Source organism: Tachypleus tridentatus, chromosome 4 (genome assembly GCF_004210375.1).
Source record: "Tachypleus tridentatus isolate NWPU-2018 chromosome 4, ASM421037v1, whole genome shotgun sequence".
Lineage (NCBI taxonomy): Eukaryota > Metazoa > Arthropoda > Merostomata > Xiphosura > Limulidae > Tachypleus > Tachypleus tridentatus.
The window spans coordinates 68,729,253-68,745,649 of record NC_134828.1 but is presented as its reverse complement, the minus strand read 5'-3'; the positions used below and the strand labels follow the sequence as shown (position 1 = coordinate 68,745,649).

At 31.8% G+C, this 16,397-nt stretch overlaps 1 protein-coding gene across 2 annotated transcripts in view; it reads left to right on the top strand.

Moving 5' to 3' along the window:
- The first annotated feature begins 946 nt into the window (after nucleotides 1-946).
- LOC143249374 (gamma-aminobutyric acid type B receptor subunit 2-like) overlaps nucleotides 947-16,397 on the top strand; it is a 321,015-nt gene continuing 305,564 nt past the window's right edge. For both annotated transcript variants that reach the window (XM_076499120.1, XM_076499119.1), the window contains exon 1: nucleotides 947-1,581. In XM_076499120.1, the coding sequence (XP_076355235.1) occupies nucleotides 1,321-1,581 (261 nt within the window). In that variant the 5' untranslated portion in view covers nucleotides 947-1,320. The remainder of the gene's footprint in view (nucleotides 1,582-16,397) is intronic.

Genomic DNA, 16,397 nt, shown 5'->3' with positions numbered 1-16,397 from the left:
AGATGGATGATCATAATAGATGATTTGAAATAGAACAATACATTATCAGTGATTACTAAGATAATACCCATCTATGGAGTGTGCAATAAAGGCGTTAAATGTTTGTTGTGTAACATTTCCAGGAAATTCAAATGTCGAATGATTATACAATATTCAATCTTTCACAATTTAAATATATCTTTAGAAAGAAAATCGTTACCTCAATACAGTTGTTTACCGTGTTTGGTTGTGTTTTTTTTTTTTTTTACACTTAAGTTGTTCTATAAACCTTGTTAGTTTCGTATCTATTAGTTTGTTATTGTATTTTTGAAATACTTAATAAGTGATTTGCTGAATAATCGTGTGTGTAATGTATGATATTTCAACATGTTTTAGTAATAAAGCAGTTGAGTATATAGCACATAACCAAACGGATAGTATTTTTCGGTTTTTAATTGTGAATAAATGTAAAATGAGAAAATATGAAAGAAACTGAAACCTAACAAGTAATCTTATCATAAAATTAATATAATTGTTTTACATTTTTTATTGCATTCTAGTAAACAAAAACTTATGTTACTTTTAGAAAACATTTCTATTTCCGTAACAATTTTTTAATGTTTATTAACTACTTGTGTGAATGAATTAGTGCTTTCATTTCTTACAACAGATGACAATAGGTACAATAGCTATAGATATGTGAGTGCATTTTAACTCTCAGCATTCCGCCCTTACAGCCTTTAGTGAACAACATCTGTGCACTTACAATACGCCGCTTTAGTGTCAAGTGCGTAAAATCCTTTGGTTTTATTCCTTGTGCGCTGATTAAGTCATAACTTTACCGATCGAATCTGTTGTCATGATACCCTACATTCTTATAAAATCTTCAACCTAATAACGATCGGCTCGTTGGAAGCGACCTCTAGGAACATAGCTTGTAAAGCCTTGAAAGGAATCCATCGCAAGGTTCAGTTTGGCGGTGACAGCCTTAGCTTGGTTGACGGGAAGTTCGGAGGAGACAAAGAGAAAAGTGAAAGTCACTCTGATTTGCTTCAGCGTAAAGAGAACACTTATTGATAATATTTGGTAAAATACTTGTTATATAGGAAAGAAAAAGGCTAAGCTATATTATAAGACAAACAATAGCAGAAGAAATGTATGATACTAGGCTCTTGAAGTTTGTATTAACCATCGTTCATGGTTTTCTGAAGGCCAGCCAGGAAGAAAATGAAAGAGGACAGTGCCAGCTCAAAAACTGAAAATCTTACAAACCGAATAATTTTTTTAACATATTAAAATAAATTAGTTGCATATTATTATTACTTGAAATATATAGATACCATGTTAGTGAGAGTTTTGTCTAACGACCAAGGTACACACTATATTCTGTACATGAAACTTTGGTTAACGCTTCACGCGTTATCAGCTGCCAGAGAAACTGAACTACAGATTGGCGGATTTTTCTCTGTTAGCGCTAATCTGACAGAAGGTGCAACTGGAAAAGGTGTAATTCCAGCAGTTATGCTAGCTCTCGAACATATCAATGACTGCCCTCTTATTCTTTCGGGTTACAAACTTACTATACAGTGGAACGACACCCAGGTAAGTTTTTATCTTTGTCAGAAGTGTGCATATATATATATATATATATATGCTTCTAGTTTCTTCTAATTACGTGACTTTAATCAATAATATATGATTTCTAAGATATTTTCAGTAGCTATGTTTTTAGAAACATTTCTTAAAATATTAAACTTTGAGTTTCTGTTAGTGTTAAGCTAATGTAAAGGAGTCTCTTACTCTACTTTTCTTAACGGTCGAAATTCTGAGAAATAGTTAAAAAACTAAAAACAATAGTGTTCCGTAGGCAACCATCGTATTAGTTGATCTTAAAGTGTTTATGAAATGTTTTCAGTATTGTATATTGAAACGTATTTTCTAACTCATCATATTTTAAAAACGAATAAATAATTAGAACAGTATGTGTTAGGAATCGTTTGGGGTTTATGATCTTAGCAAGGTTGTCCTGGAAACAATAGGACTGAGTAACATCTGAAACTGTGGAGAAAAATGATTTCGAGAAATTCAGTGTGCTTTAGTCACACAAACACACACTCATGTAAACACATATAAGATCACTTGAACCTTTTAATTTCCATGTGCATATTTTAATGTAATTGTGTAAGTCTACATATGTGAGATGTAGCGTTATTTATATGTATTTTGGCTAATACGAATTCTCGAGCGTCTGACAACACAATGTCATCAGATCATATGTTTGACTAAAGAAATAGGTCACGTCGCTTTCCAGGAAAGAATGTTTGTAAAGCAAGTGATCTAAGCTTAAATAACGTAACTATTCGAAGTTCGGAGCCTTCAGTATTTTCCAGGTGAGTAGAGGACGTATAACAGCAACGCGCTCTGAATCTGTACCCTAACAACAAATTCATCCGGAAAAATGAAAGCCATAGTTAAGAAAGAGAATCATACGAACCAAAAACATATAGCGATAAACCTGAAGATATTTATTGGTACCATTAATAAGGTAATTTATAAGGATTTGAAGCTAACAAAGACTTATAAGCCGGGAGTTTGGAAGTATGTGAACTGTTTTCACTAGGAAGATGGCCGAAAGAAACTGGAATTTTTTCTCCATTACTTCCCTTCTACACATGTGTTTAAATATGGTCTTGAAAGTTAACATCCACACATGGAAAACAGTTGAACAGTTTTACATGACAGAATAAAGTCCTGGCTCCAATAACTGCAAAAACACTCCATACGTAAACTTAACTTCATAAATATTTTGCCCAAAGCATCTGATGAGAAACGGAGTTTGCTTGGAATAAATTTAAAGTTTTATTTTAGTAAATAAAATCAAACAAGGTAATATTAGTTTCTCTAAATAAACTTACTGGGGGCTGCAAGCAGATGAAACAAGATACTATCGTCGTGAATGTACTACTCAAACTATTAAGGTGGGAATCACTTTTTAACAAATCAAAAACAAGAGGAATTTCCAAAGTTATTTAATGCCTTGACAATGAATCAATCAAAATTCCAGATCAAGCAGTCTTATTGCGTTAAGCCAAGAAGAATTGTGCTTACTTGTATGAGATGAATGGATGGGAACGTGGTTCAATTTTTAAAATAATTACCTAAACATTACAACTTGTTTGGGTATAATCAATGAACGGTACTCGAAACATTAGACTCCAATAATAATTTTGATTAATGAAAGTAGATATTTAATTTGGAAACTTATAAAACAAGTTATTTCGTGTTTCAGTTGGTTCTCACTTTTTGTTGTTTTGCAGTTCATTGAAAATAAAATCAAGTACTATTTTGAATTGAAATGTGTTTATTTTATGAAACGCGAAAATAAAACAGTGAAACAACAACAACATAAAAACAAGTCCAACCGTAAGCATACTGTTTGAAAAGTATATATTTTGCAAAATCTTGTAATCACACGATACCTAGTGATTGTCTTCATTTTATTATCCTTGTATATCTCTAAAATAATTAAAATTCCAAGTATAATATATATTTCAGTAGTCACCATTTAAAACAGCTTTTGTTATTTGGTAAATAAAATACTTACAACCAGATGTTCTTCAATAGTTATAATATCAACCAACACAACAAGTATCGTTCAACAGTCACAGCTGGATAAATGGGTTTATATTTAATAAATTTCAACGTTGCCGAATCTATTTTTCTATACCAGAGTTTTGTTTAATGACTGCGTATTCTTTAATACAGATAATTTTTTATAGCTCAGATAATTTAAAGATCTTAAATACACAAATAATGATCACAAGTTCTTCAGTCATGTCAGGAAATACAAAATATGGATCCTGGCTTTATTTCTTTGAGTTCACTGTTTCACACAGAGATATCCAGGATTTAACACGTATCTACTTTAGCAAATGTTTCTTCAAGAACTTCGAGGAAAAGTTCAAGAGAGACGGAAGAAAACCTATATTGATAAAATCATTAAATAAAAATTTCGAAATATTTTAAAAAATGTAAAGTATAATATTATAATGGAGAAGTTAAGTACAGTTAAATGACGCATGTAGAGGCCATTATATATAAACAAAAATAAATAAAAACCGGATTAAAGTATGTTCAAAAACTTATTTTTATCACAGCTTACCTTAAAAAGTCTATGGACATTAGTACAAGTTCACTCCACTAGAAAATTTTAACATGTGCATTAATCCGATATCATTTTTCACATCGTCACTTTGAGTTTCGAAGGGTTTCAGAAAGTAATAGTAAACGACTTATATATGTGATAAAGTGTGAAATAATAGCTGGAAATTTTTCTTTCTGCTCGTGCTTGGTATAATCTTAGAATAGTAGTACAAATGTTATGGTATATATATCAGATGAAAAAACAGAAGCTATAAAAATGTTGGAATATACATCAGTATAAAGAGCAGAAGCAACAGAAGTGTAGCAGTATACATAGAGAGAAAAAATAGAAATATAGGAATATACACGAGAATAAAAAAACAAAACCCACAAAAATCTAAGAGTATACATTGGGATCGGGAGAAAGGGCAGAAATTACAGAAATGTAAGAATGTGAAAAGGTAGAGAAAGCAGAATTCACAGAAATGCAATAATGTGAAAAGGTATAGAAAACAGAATTCACAGAAGTGTTAGAATGTGAAAAGTTGGAGAAAGTAGATATCACAGAAATGTAAGAATATGAAAAGGTAGAGGAAACAGAATTCACAGAAATGTAAGAATGGGAAAAGATAGAGAAAACAGAATTCACAGAAATGCAAGAATGTGAAAAGGTAGAGAAAGCAGAATTCATAGAAATGTAAGAATGTAAAAAGATAGAGAAAACAGAATACACAGAAATGTAAGAATGTGAAAAGGTAGAGAAAACAGAATATACAGAAATGTTAGAATGTGATAAGATGGAGAAAGCAAAAATCACAGAAATGTAAGAGAAAATATATTGAATGAAAGAGCACCACTCATAGAAGTGTTGCACTAATTTTATACCATCAACTACAATGTGTAGTCTAGTTTAGCTCTTTTTAACCAAAACTGGCATATATCGTACTTATAGGGATATGGTCTTTATTTGTAATAAAATACGTTTACAGTCTGTCCTGATATGTATTCGATATCTTTCAGTTTAGTGATTAACATTAACAGCACAAATTTGTCTCTTTTAATCAAGCTTTATCTAACTAACACATTTACAAGGAAGCAAAATGTATACTAATCACTATCATTTTCTTCTTCTCTGAAATAAAATCTATTTAAAATTCATTATAACCTCTGTTTATAAGGAACTGTCCAAACATGGGGAATAAATATCGTCTGAAGGGTGCAAAGTTATATGCCAAACCTTGCGGAGGTGGTTTACATTAGTAACTGTACAACTTAGGGTCATCTTTCTTTCGAAATAAGAGATCGTTTCTTCAAAAGAAAGGCTCACTGTTTTTTTAACAATCAAACCGTTTACATAGTGATTTTGTTCTGTGCAAAATGTATGATTTAATTACGCATTGATTTGGTTTTTCTGAGCTTCAAGCAAACAGATATTTTAGAAACTTGACTTTAAATCTAATCAACTTCAGTTAACTCAATTACATTTAACTTAAGTGAGCCCTTTTCAGCTTAAAAACACTAAATTAAGTTATCCGATATCGTTTCGATCCACAATCTTTTTCTAAAAAGGACCTAGAAGGTGTGTGATAGCACTAGAACGAAGCAAGCATCACGAAACGTTCCATCTTATCTGCAAGTGCTTTATATGCTTTGGTGAATTGGTTGAAGAGAAGGTAAAAAAAATATTCGGATTCGAGCGGTGTTCATTATTTGATAGTAAATAGTTTAGTATGATTTTTTTGTATATTTATTTTACGTCTCGCGCTTGCTAGCAGGTAAGTACGTTTCTTTATATACTATGACTAAATAATAGAAGAACATCTTAAAGACTTAAGTATTTTTTAGATATAGGTTTTATTAAATGAAATATCATATAAAATCTTTAACATAGTTTATTTTATCTACAAAAAATAGTTTTTATCTCTATAATATAAAGGCTAATAAAAAAGAATCTTTAAATCCGTTGACAACAAAGTTAACGAATATTTGCAAGGAACTGAATTTTTAACGCCGTTTTTATCATATGTATGGAGAAGAAACAAAGTTATTGAGTTAATAACTTTAGTATGATATTGGATAGTGCAATTTAAACAGTCTTAACGTAGGTTATAGTTGTTTAAAACTAGTAAGATGATAACAGCGTGTTTTATACATTTCTTATAGTAACTTGTTCTCAACACGTTAATACAGTAATAAAGATATATTTTTTAAAGAATGGATTTATCTTTAACCATTCTTGTCGAAACTACAGGTACTTCTGTGTTGTAATAAACCGCTTCAAAGTCAACGACAAGAAAGGTTATGGTGTTATGACGACCTTAAAAACATTATACATCAGACTGCTATGTCTTATATTACCGTGGAAATGTTTATATCTTCTGTCGATTATCATCTTAAGACTTACTGGTATTAAAGTGAGCTTAGTCAAGGGGCACAAAATGTAATACCATTCTGTTAGTATGTGGAACAGTGTAGGAAGTATTATTCTAATACTATTAACGAAACGACAAATAATGCAATCTTATTTATCACTTGGCAAACAACACGCTGAAATGAAGGTAGGGCTTTAACGTAACAAATGAATCAGTAATGTGATTGGACATAGAAACAGTGTAACCGTGCATGTCACACATATTACACGTTAATGATAGTAGTTGTTAATCACTGTATACAGTTTACTATTATAAATGATTCTCGACCATGTAAACAGTACAGTTCTAGAGCTAGGTATTCCTCTCACTAATGACCTTACAAGATAAAACTTTTACACAGAAACACCTACAAATCAGTTCTATTTGCTGCTCACAATATCTGTATATCTTGGACACAGGTCTTACTTTATGACTACATGGGTGTGTCTGACATAGTTATTAATGCTCAGGTTGATACAACCTATTAACCTCCTCCAGTGATTAAGAAATTTGTCTCTATATAATCAGTTTGAAATACACAGGCCCAGGGTGATTTTCTTGTCTTGAAATTTTTAAATGCTCTACAGTAATTCTTTTGCGCTGAATCCTAAAATGATATCCATTTTTCTCCATCGAGTACATATTTTCCACAAAATGTCATATATACTTTTTACATAAGTGAATCATTTTCATTGAAATCGGGTCACATTTTTCTATGCTCGAAATGCTGACAACCACTGGCATAGATTTCTCTAGACAAATCGCGATGTAAAAGTCTTATCGATTGTTTTGTTAACAGCCCGCATAGAGTGTCATTTCTGGATACTATTTCTTTTGTATGTGAACTTTAACATTATTATTTTTTCAGTAAGAGTTGTGTAAATGACCCAAACATATTCTTTAATATTTATGGTAAATTTGCTGTACAAAACAAAACAAAGGCAAAATAGTACAGAATTCGTAAATAAAAGAAGCATTTTACGCATATTTTGGAATAAACATTAAGAACGAAGACAAATCGTGGGCTTCGCACATTATTTACACTGTTTGTGTCGAAGAGTTGAGACTATGGACAAAAGATAAGAAAACGTCTTTGTGTTTTTCAATTCCAATGATTGACGTGAGTCTAGAAATCACGGACATTACTGCAATTTTTGCTCATGTAATATCCTAGGCTACAACACTCGAAATAAAAAATAAATTTCTTATCCGAACATTCAGTTTGTTATAAGATCTGCTGCTCATGGACCTATTCCTACTGAGACTCTTGATAAAGTTTCTTTTGATTCTAAATCTGATGTTAATAGAAATGATGATAAGAACTATTTTCAACCTGAAACGTCTAGGGAACCACAACTTTTCACACAAAGCGAACTTAATGAGTTGGTGAGAGAGTTGAGCCTTCCAAAGGATGTTTCAAAAATTTTACGTTTCAGACTTAGAGTCAAGAATTTATTTTTTATAGGAACATCATTCTACTGGTACATAAGTTGTGGAAAATACTTTATACAATAATTGTAGCAAGAAAGTTCACTGGTTTATTGCATCATTATTGATGAATTAATACCAATGCTAAGAACTGCAGTATATGAATCATTTAGTTCACTTGAAGGAAATGTAAGAAAATCTCGGACTTCTTAATGAGGTCAAATACAAAGAACATGGTTGGCTACTTTGTGGAATCTTTTGTATATTGTTGGGTCAACAATCTAGTTATACAAAGTGTCCATGTGAATGAGACAGCAGAGCACGAAATCAGCCCTGGATAAAGAAACAAAGGCCACACAGTCATTCTGATGCCAGGATCGAAAAACGTAAGAGTTTGGTTGATTGACACTAAGAAAGTCCTATTATCTCCATTTCACATAAAACTGTTCTTAATGAAGCAGTTTATAAAGGCCTTAAGCAAAGATGGCGACTATTTCAAATATCTATGTAGACAATTTCCAGCTCCTTCAAAACCGAAATTTATAGAAAGGAACTAGAACTGATTCTTAATGCACCACCAGATGGTGTAGAACTAGAGCTTTGTATTGTGTTTGTAATGTGTTTGTGTGATGGCATGACAAACTTACCTGACAGACGTAATTGAATGATGTAAAATATATTTTACTGTAATAATTTTTCTTATACACTTAACTTGTTTTTAGTACGAGTATTCAAATATTTTTATGTATATTTCTTGTTATTTATTGTTTAAGGCTGTTGTATAATTTGCAGAATTGTAAAATGCCAGTAAAAAATTTAAATTATTAGATCAAATACATTATATAAAACTTTCTTATTTGATACAATGTTTGAGGATTAGTTTGTAGTTATTTGCACGTTCAGTTATTTTAACTCATGAATACATCCTGATTAATAATTAATCTATAATAATTAAGTTCTTACAGTAAGTGTTTTATTGAATCTTGTTAAAATCTCTCACACCTAAAATTAATCACCAATTTCTTTTTTGCTTGTCACTGTATAAATATACGCAACTATATTCGACTAATGATGTAACTTAGTGGGAAAGGAGTTCCTGCTTTTGCCAATGAAGATAAAATATACATTACTGGATTGATTCTTTTATCTCTAAAACTTTCCCATTTTATTATACAAATAACATAAGTGATAGGCATTTCTTTGATTATATTCATGATCAATCTCAGAGGGAGGAAACGAGGTTAAAAGAGAAAGTAAGAGCGTATTTCGAGGTGACATAGACTAAAACCACATCAACTTAAACCACCGAAGCGTCACGACGCTGCGACTGTAGTTTTTGTTCCATTAATTTTCAGTGAAAGACTAGAACTTTCCAATCCGTTTTTTCTTTCTTGGACGAGTATTAAAAAGCACTCAGTCCCAATTTTACCTTTTTATTACATAAAAGTTCATAATCATGCAATGCTTTTGGATTTCCTAAGGTTCTAATTTTATACCAGGAAAACAAGAAAGGACACAGTGACTGAGTTAGTTTGTGCTAAAATTTAAAATGTATATTTAAATAAAGAAAAGAAACAAAATGCTTCAATAGTTTCCACATAGTTTGCTTATTATTCATAAAATATACATGATTATTGCTGTTCTCTAGAATTAAAAATTAGTTTAGTTTGGTTGTGCAGCAAAGCCATTTAGTGTATCTGCTGTGTCTTCTGCGGGAATCGAACCCCCTTATGTTAGTCTTGTAAAACCGTAAACTTACTGCTGTTCCACCGGGGGACTTGAGCGAAATGATTTGGTTTATCCTGAACTCGCCCCCAGCGGTATGTCTACGGATTTACAACTCTAAAATCAGGGGTTCGATTCCCCTTTGTGGGGTCAGCAGATAGTCCCATGTGGCTTTGCTATAAGAAAACACAAACAAACAAACACACATATCCTGAACTTTACGCATCTTCAGACTGACTAGACGTAAACACAAAACTACTCTGCCCACCATGAGCATCAAAACCCGATTTTTATCGGTGTGACTCCGCAGACATGCCGCACCTTTAGAACAGGCTCACAAAACGCCATTAACAGATTTCTCAGTTTTAAAGCCTGGAGGCAAGGCACCCGATGTGTTTCCAGAAAATTTCAATCTTTCAGTACCACTCAATCTTTATCCAGCAATAGAAACAAATTTCAAGTAAGTTTTATTTTTATTTTTAAGTAGTGTGAATGCAAAGAAAAAAGCTCAGTGTGCATATTTTTGAAAAGTTGAATTTTGAAGAGTGTAAAATCTGCTTTAAAAATGGTTTTCAAAATAAGGTATATTTCATCATTATTCACCATTACCAAGAGGCAACTAAAAAAAGGAACATCAATTATTCACTGAGCGATTACGACTGCAAATATCTATCGTCTACGACCAGAAAATTGTATGATACATACTAATCTTTGATCTCTCAGCTTAAAAACAATGAATTCAATCTGGGTGTACTTGGCTGAGACAGTTTTGTTTATTGTTAATAGTTATTTGTTTAAAGCCTATCACACCATGTTCGATGAGAAATAACATAACTTATATTAAAGGAACACTCTCCTACCCTTCATCACGTCATTCACGTTTCCAAAGTTCATTTTGCTTACTTCAGTTCAGAAAGATAGTGTCAACAGGTGTCACTGCTACTCCTGGTTCTTTGCTACACATTGCCTTTCTGAAAAAGTAATACAATTTCCAATATAGTATAATTTACCTCATAATGTGTGTAATATTAGTAACATCAGGCTCATAATATTACTTCTCTGTATGAGTTTTGTAAGTGTCTTGGGTTGATGGAACATAAAAATATGTGAAATTCATCGAAACACGCTTGAGTGGGAAAAATTCGTCGGATTTCTGCTTGATCTCAAACAATATGTAATGTTTTGTAAGCAAAGATAAATAAAGCAAATTGGTGTTATTCACACTGAAATCATATTACGCATGTGCTGTAAAGTTTTACTCCTAATTTTCATAAGAATTATCACTTAATTATTCTGAACAAAGTGTGACATGGCGAATTAGGAGATATGTTGAATGTAAATTCACTCTCATGGCACATGAATAAATAAAATGATACAATGTGTGTAATTATGTTGTGTTTATATGATCTTAACTACTATTTCAACTAAAGTAGAATTTTGGCTTTTTTTTATTTCTCAACTGTTTCTGGATTTACACTTGTCCAAGAGTGAACGATACTTCAGAAATAATGAATGAACCAAATCTTTTGAATAAATTTCCACTTTCTGTTCAATATTAATCAATAAATGTTTAGTTGCAATTTCATTATAGCCAATTTTACAATGATATTAACCAAAACTAACAATATACTCTTTATTATTGTTTATTAACTATGAAAGTGATGAGTCCGGAACTAACGTAGTCTTTGTTAAATGGCACACACAGAACAAGGATAAAAAAAACCACAAAAAACAAAAAACGATATACATCTCTCGTGCTTTCGACAAGTGTACGTGTCTTTGTTCTGTCTTTATCCCTGATGAAGACAGGTCATCTGTCGAAAGTGCTAGGGTTTTATCCTTTATCTTTGTGTTTGCAAAATCCTGCAATTTTAGTGTGTTTGTTTTTTTTCTATCATGGACAGAAAAACGGCCGTTTAGTTTTATAATGTACGTAAACTAATGTCTAGAGTACAACTTCGTTATTTGATTTTCTTATTTCTTAAGAGAAACAATGTTTTATATATATATATGTAACCAAAACATTGATTCTTGAGAAACATTTTCTGCTTTCTTTCGTGATGTTAGAAAAACACTTAGGTTCAGGAAGTCTTGATAGAAATGAATAAAAAACTCTATAACCCGAGCGCTTTCGAAAGGTGGACTTTTCTCCTGCAGGGGCAGACTGCTTTATTTCAAGGTGCATGCTTTTATTAAATTTATGGGCAGTGATTGCTATTTTCAAAGATTAAAAAAAACATTTACAGGACAAGACGTGAATTTGCGATTATCTATAGGCATTCTCTTGTTACACATGGACATTTCAGAGTATGATTAATTCATATATTAAACACATTTACGACTTTATCTTTTTAATAACTTTTGTGTGATCTTGGTGATACGTTTTTACATTTACAATCTTTCACCTGTTAAGAAGTAATCGAGAAAGTTTCGTATTATTCTTGTGATGAAACATTATATTATTGTTTTGTTATTCTTTACTTTATTTGAGGTTATATTTTCAATATGAAATTCTGTAATACTGAAATAACCTTTAAAAGTCATGTTATTTGTATATCAGATTGTTTTTCGCAACACAATTTGCTTTACAATTTATATGGCAGAATTTACTTCCAGCAAAAGTATCATGATCTAATCGACTGTGTTGGATAGTAATTACGATCTATTTTAAAATAATAGATTTGTGTATCGTAGTTACTGTATAAATATCTGCGTTGCATTTTTTTGGATACATATATGGTTTTTCGAATGACTCTGAAAATTTAACAAGTTGTTAATAAATTTGTTTCTATTAAAGTGTTTTATAATTTGTAAGTAAGGTAGCTGGCAAGATGATTCTCGTCCACTGTAAGCTATGGGAAGAGTTTCTCTTTCACTTGATCCTAAAAGTGGCGCGTAATTGTTTTGTTATACTAAGTCGACTCAAAATATTTGCTAAAAGACAAGTATCAGTGACTCTTCATAACTCCTGCTTTCTTGCTGTAGAATACTCAAGGTCGTTATAACCAGTCTATCTAATTGAGAAACAACGTCGATTATTCACTGACTACCGTTCCATATAATGAAACAATATTCCATTGTAAATATTATGTTATGTTTCCAACGATCGTTTTCATCATTATTTACTGACAGTCTTGTGGTTGAAGAGTGTTGAAATAGTCTTGTGAATATGGTCATGTAGGGGTAGGACGAACACAGCACAGAGAACCATTACTCTGGAATATTCCATGTTGATCCTAAGATTCAAAATGACGTGTAGGGAAAGCACTAGATTTTCTGTCAACTTGTTCCAGGTGGTTTAGTTATCTGGTTCACTTTCTTTCAAGGATGTTATCTTGCTACTACTAGCAGCAAAGTTACTATTTGGCAATATGATAATAGGAGCCTCTGCAGCTCACTAAACGATTCTGAAGTTGATAAGAATGAGTAGGAACGATATACATTTTTAAACTTATCCACCGTGGTTCGTGATGACAAGAAACACACTTGAAGAAAAAATGTATTCATTCTCGAGGCGGCTAGTATGACTATTAAAACTTTAATTAGAATAAAGTACAAAACAACGTTTACAAAGAACTAAACAAGTTGCAGAAACAAAAAGTGAACCTAGACCATCAACTGGCCTGCTGCATTCAATCAGACATTTATAGACTCATACAAAGCAACATCAATCATATCAATAATACGAATGGCAAGGAAAGGAAGATCCGCCACAACACAAAACTAGATATATTAAGGTGCCAACAACAAAAAACTAGATAAATTAAGGTGCCAACAACAAAAACTAGATAAATTAAGGTGCCAACAACAACAAAACTAGATAAATTAAGGTGCCAACAACAAAAAACTAGATAAACTAAGGTGCCAACAACAGAAAACTAGATAAATTAAGGTGCCAACAACAACAAAATCTAGATAAATTAAGGTGCCAACAACAAAAAACTAGATAAACTAAGGTGCCAACAACAAAAAAGAGGCCAACAAGACGAACTATCAACCAACGTCATAATTAACAGATTCGACCGAAAATTAAACAATGAAGAGATACATCTGATAAACAAAGAACTCAACTCTGCAGTAAACACCAAGAAATATTTCGTTCATCGAAATGAAGGTCTGTCTGAAAGAAGTAACTAGAAGACTAATGATTTATTTTACACAAACTAAAAACACCAACAAAACAACAGAAAGCAATCACCAGAAAGAAGACAACTTCGACAACATTTCCATCGACAGCCAACAACCTAGTTCTCCAGGTGGAACTGAAAATATATATTTCTTCGAAACACCTCAAAACAGTATCTTAAACAACCTTTTCAAAGAATTATCACGCAAAACCATCAACATAATTTCACAGAAAAGATGTTAATTCTATAAACAACCTAAAACACGACAACATCAAAATTCTGAAAACAGATAAAGGCAATGCTATATTTATAATGAACACAAATGAGTACATTTAGAAAAATGAATAACATCTTATCATATACGAACAAATGTAAACCATTACACACAAATCCAATAATAATATATGAAAATAAACTAAAAAATACTACTACAAATAGAAAAAATCAACACAATCTTAGTAAACCTATATTCTTACCTACGCAAGACCAACTCAACCACCAAAACTAACTTTATATTCAATGACAAAACTACCTACAAATAAAGGACTTGAGTATGGCCAATCCCGTGTCATCAGTTCTATAAGTTGTTATGTATTAAACTGCAGAGTGTCCCAGAAGTATGCACTCACAGGGAAAATAGACATTAAGCTCTTAAAGTTGAAGAAACACATTTATAATGTCAGTTGTATATACTCCAGGAAAGCAGATATAACGTATGGCTGTTAATTGTATGCAGTTTGAATCTATAATGATAAAAGGGCGTGCCTGTTATTGTGTGATTGTGATTGTCATAGCTTCAAGAGGAAAGAGTCTACAAACCTGAAATTTTACAAATGTATTAAGTAGACTCTGAAGGTGTGCACTGGTGCTACTTATCCATTTACGTACGCGCATGCCCATTTGCATCTTTTTGTGCGAAAAAAGAAACATATGGAAATGAAATGTGACCACCATAGCTCCAAGAGAAAATAACCTGAAGACCCGAAATTTTGCACCCGTATTAAATAAATCTTCAGGATGCGTAATGGAGTATTATTACTTACCTTATTCAAAAGTGAACGCGCATGCGCGTATGCATCTCTTTTAATGAGGCAAGGCAGTGAAAAATCACATAGAATAGTATCTCCTTACATTACAAATAAAAATCACAAACAGACACGCATTTGTGTGTGGATGTGTGTGTTTGTGTATGTGTGATTATTATAGTTTCAAGAGGAAAGAACGTAGAAACCTAAGATTTTGCACTCATACTAAGTGGGTATGCAACTGGGTATTAGTACTTATCCATGTGCATGCGCACATGCAAATTTTTTTATAAAGTAAATTAGTTGAAAAAAGTTGTGAAACCCATAGTTCTAAGAATAAAAAACCTAGAAACCTAAATTTTTTGCACCCATACTAAGTGGGTCCTAAGTATGTGCACCTGGGTATTATTTATTTTATATTATTTATTATGCGTATGCGCTTGCGCATCTTTTTATTGAGGTCAGCTATCAAAAAACTGCATGAAAAAGAAATGATTCCTTATTTAACAATTTCTAATGTATAAAAATGCCAGTGCGTTCGATCAATGGCTTTTATGTTATGTTGCTTAGCAACAGAAGTATATAAGTTATACTTTTATGATAAAATGGGTTCAGAATACAGACTCTGTCAACCTAATAACCCGAGCGAAGCGAGACATTTCCTGTAATAAATCAATTAAGAATACATTTTGTATTTTTTTTACATGGATACAGACTTCTGGGATACTCTGCATCATGTACTGTACAAAGCTATTTGAAAAGTATTTGTTTTTCAATTACGTTATACTTGCTAAACTTTATATATGCTGGTTTAACATATTGATCGTTTAAGCCAGATCATTCGGTCCAGTTTTATATTTCATTCTCAATTTGTTTTAGTTTTGTGTCTTTGTTTAATATCGAAAATTATACCAAACAAAACAAAGAATTCAATTGCTTATTTTTTTCTCTCAGGTTGTTTAACTTATATTTTGAATTGAAAATAGCAATTTGCTTGGATGGTTCCATTTTAAATATAGGAACTGTTTTAGTATATGGAGCTGAGGTGTACAGCTGGAAGATAGTTACTGTTAAATTGGGGAAAACACTTGAAGCCATATTTTTCTAAGAATTTCTCACAAACTTCTTAAGTACAATACATAAATACTAATTCTGAAAAAAACAGTAAATGAATACTGTTATTTAAAGCCTACTTGCAGCCCAAAATGGAAGATAGGTCTGTAACACGTAGTTTGAAATCGGTATTTTAGTCGAACCACATTATATTTTTCGAATTTGATTAATTTATGACAAATATAAGAAAGCATGTATTTCGAGCTATACTTCACCTAATGCTGTAACTATTGTAAACAGCATTTGTTTATACGTCTACTATAGTAAGACTCATGTTAGCTTAGTGCCAATAATCTGAATCACATACAACCTGTGTTACATGGCTTGAAGAATAACGGTATTCACTTAACATACGAATTATATATTTGTATAGAAACATCACTACGTGTTCTTATTAGTGTAAACACATGGATAAAATTGTGCCAGAATTTCGAGAAATGACTTAT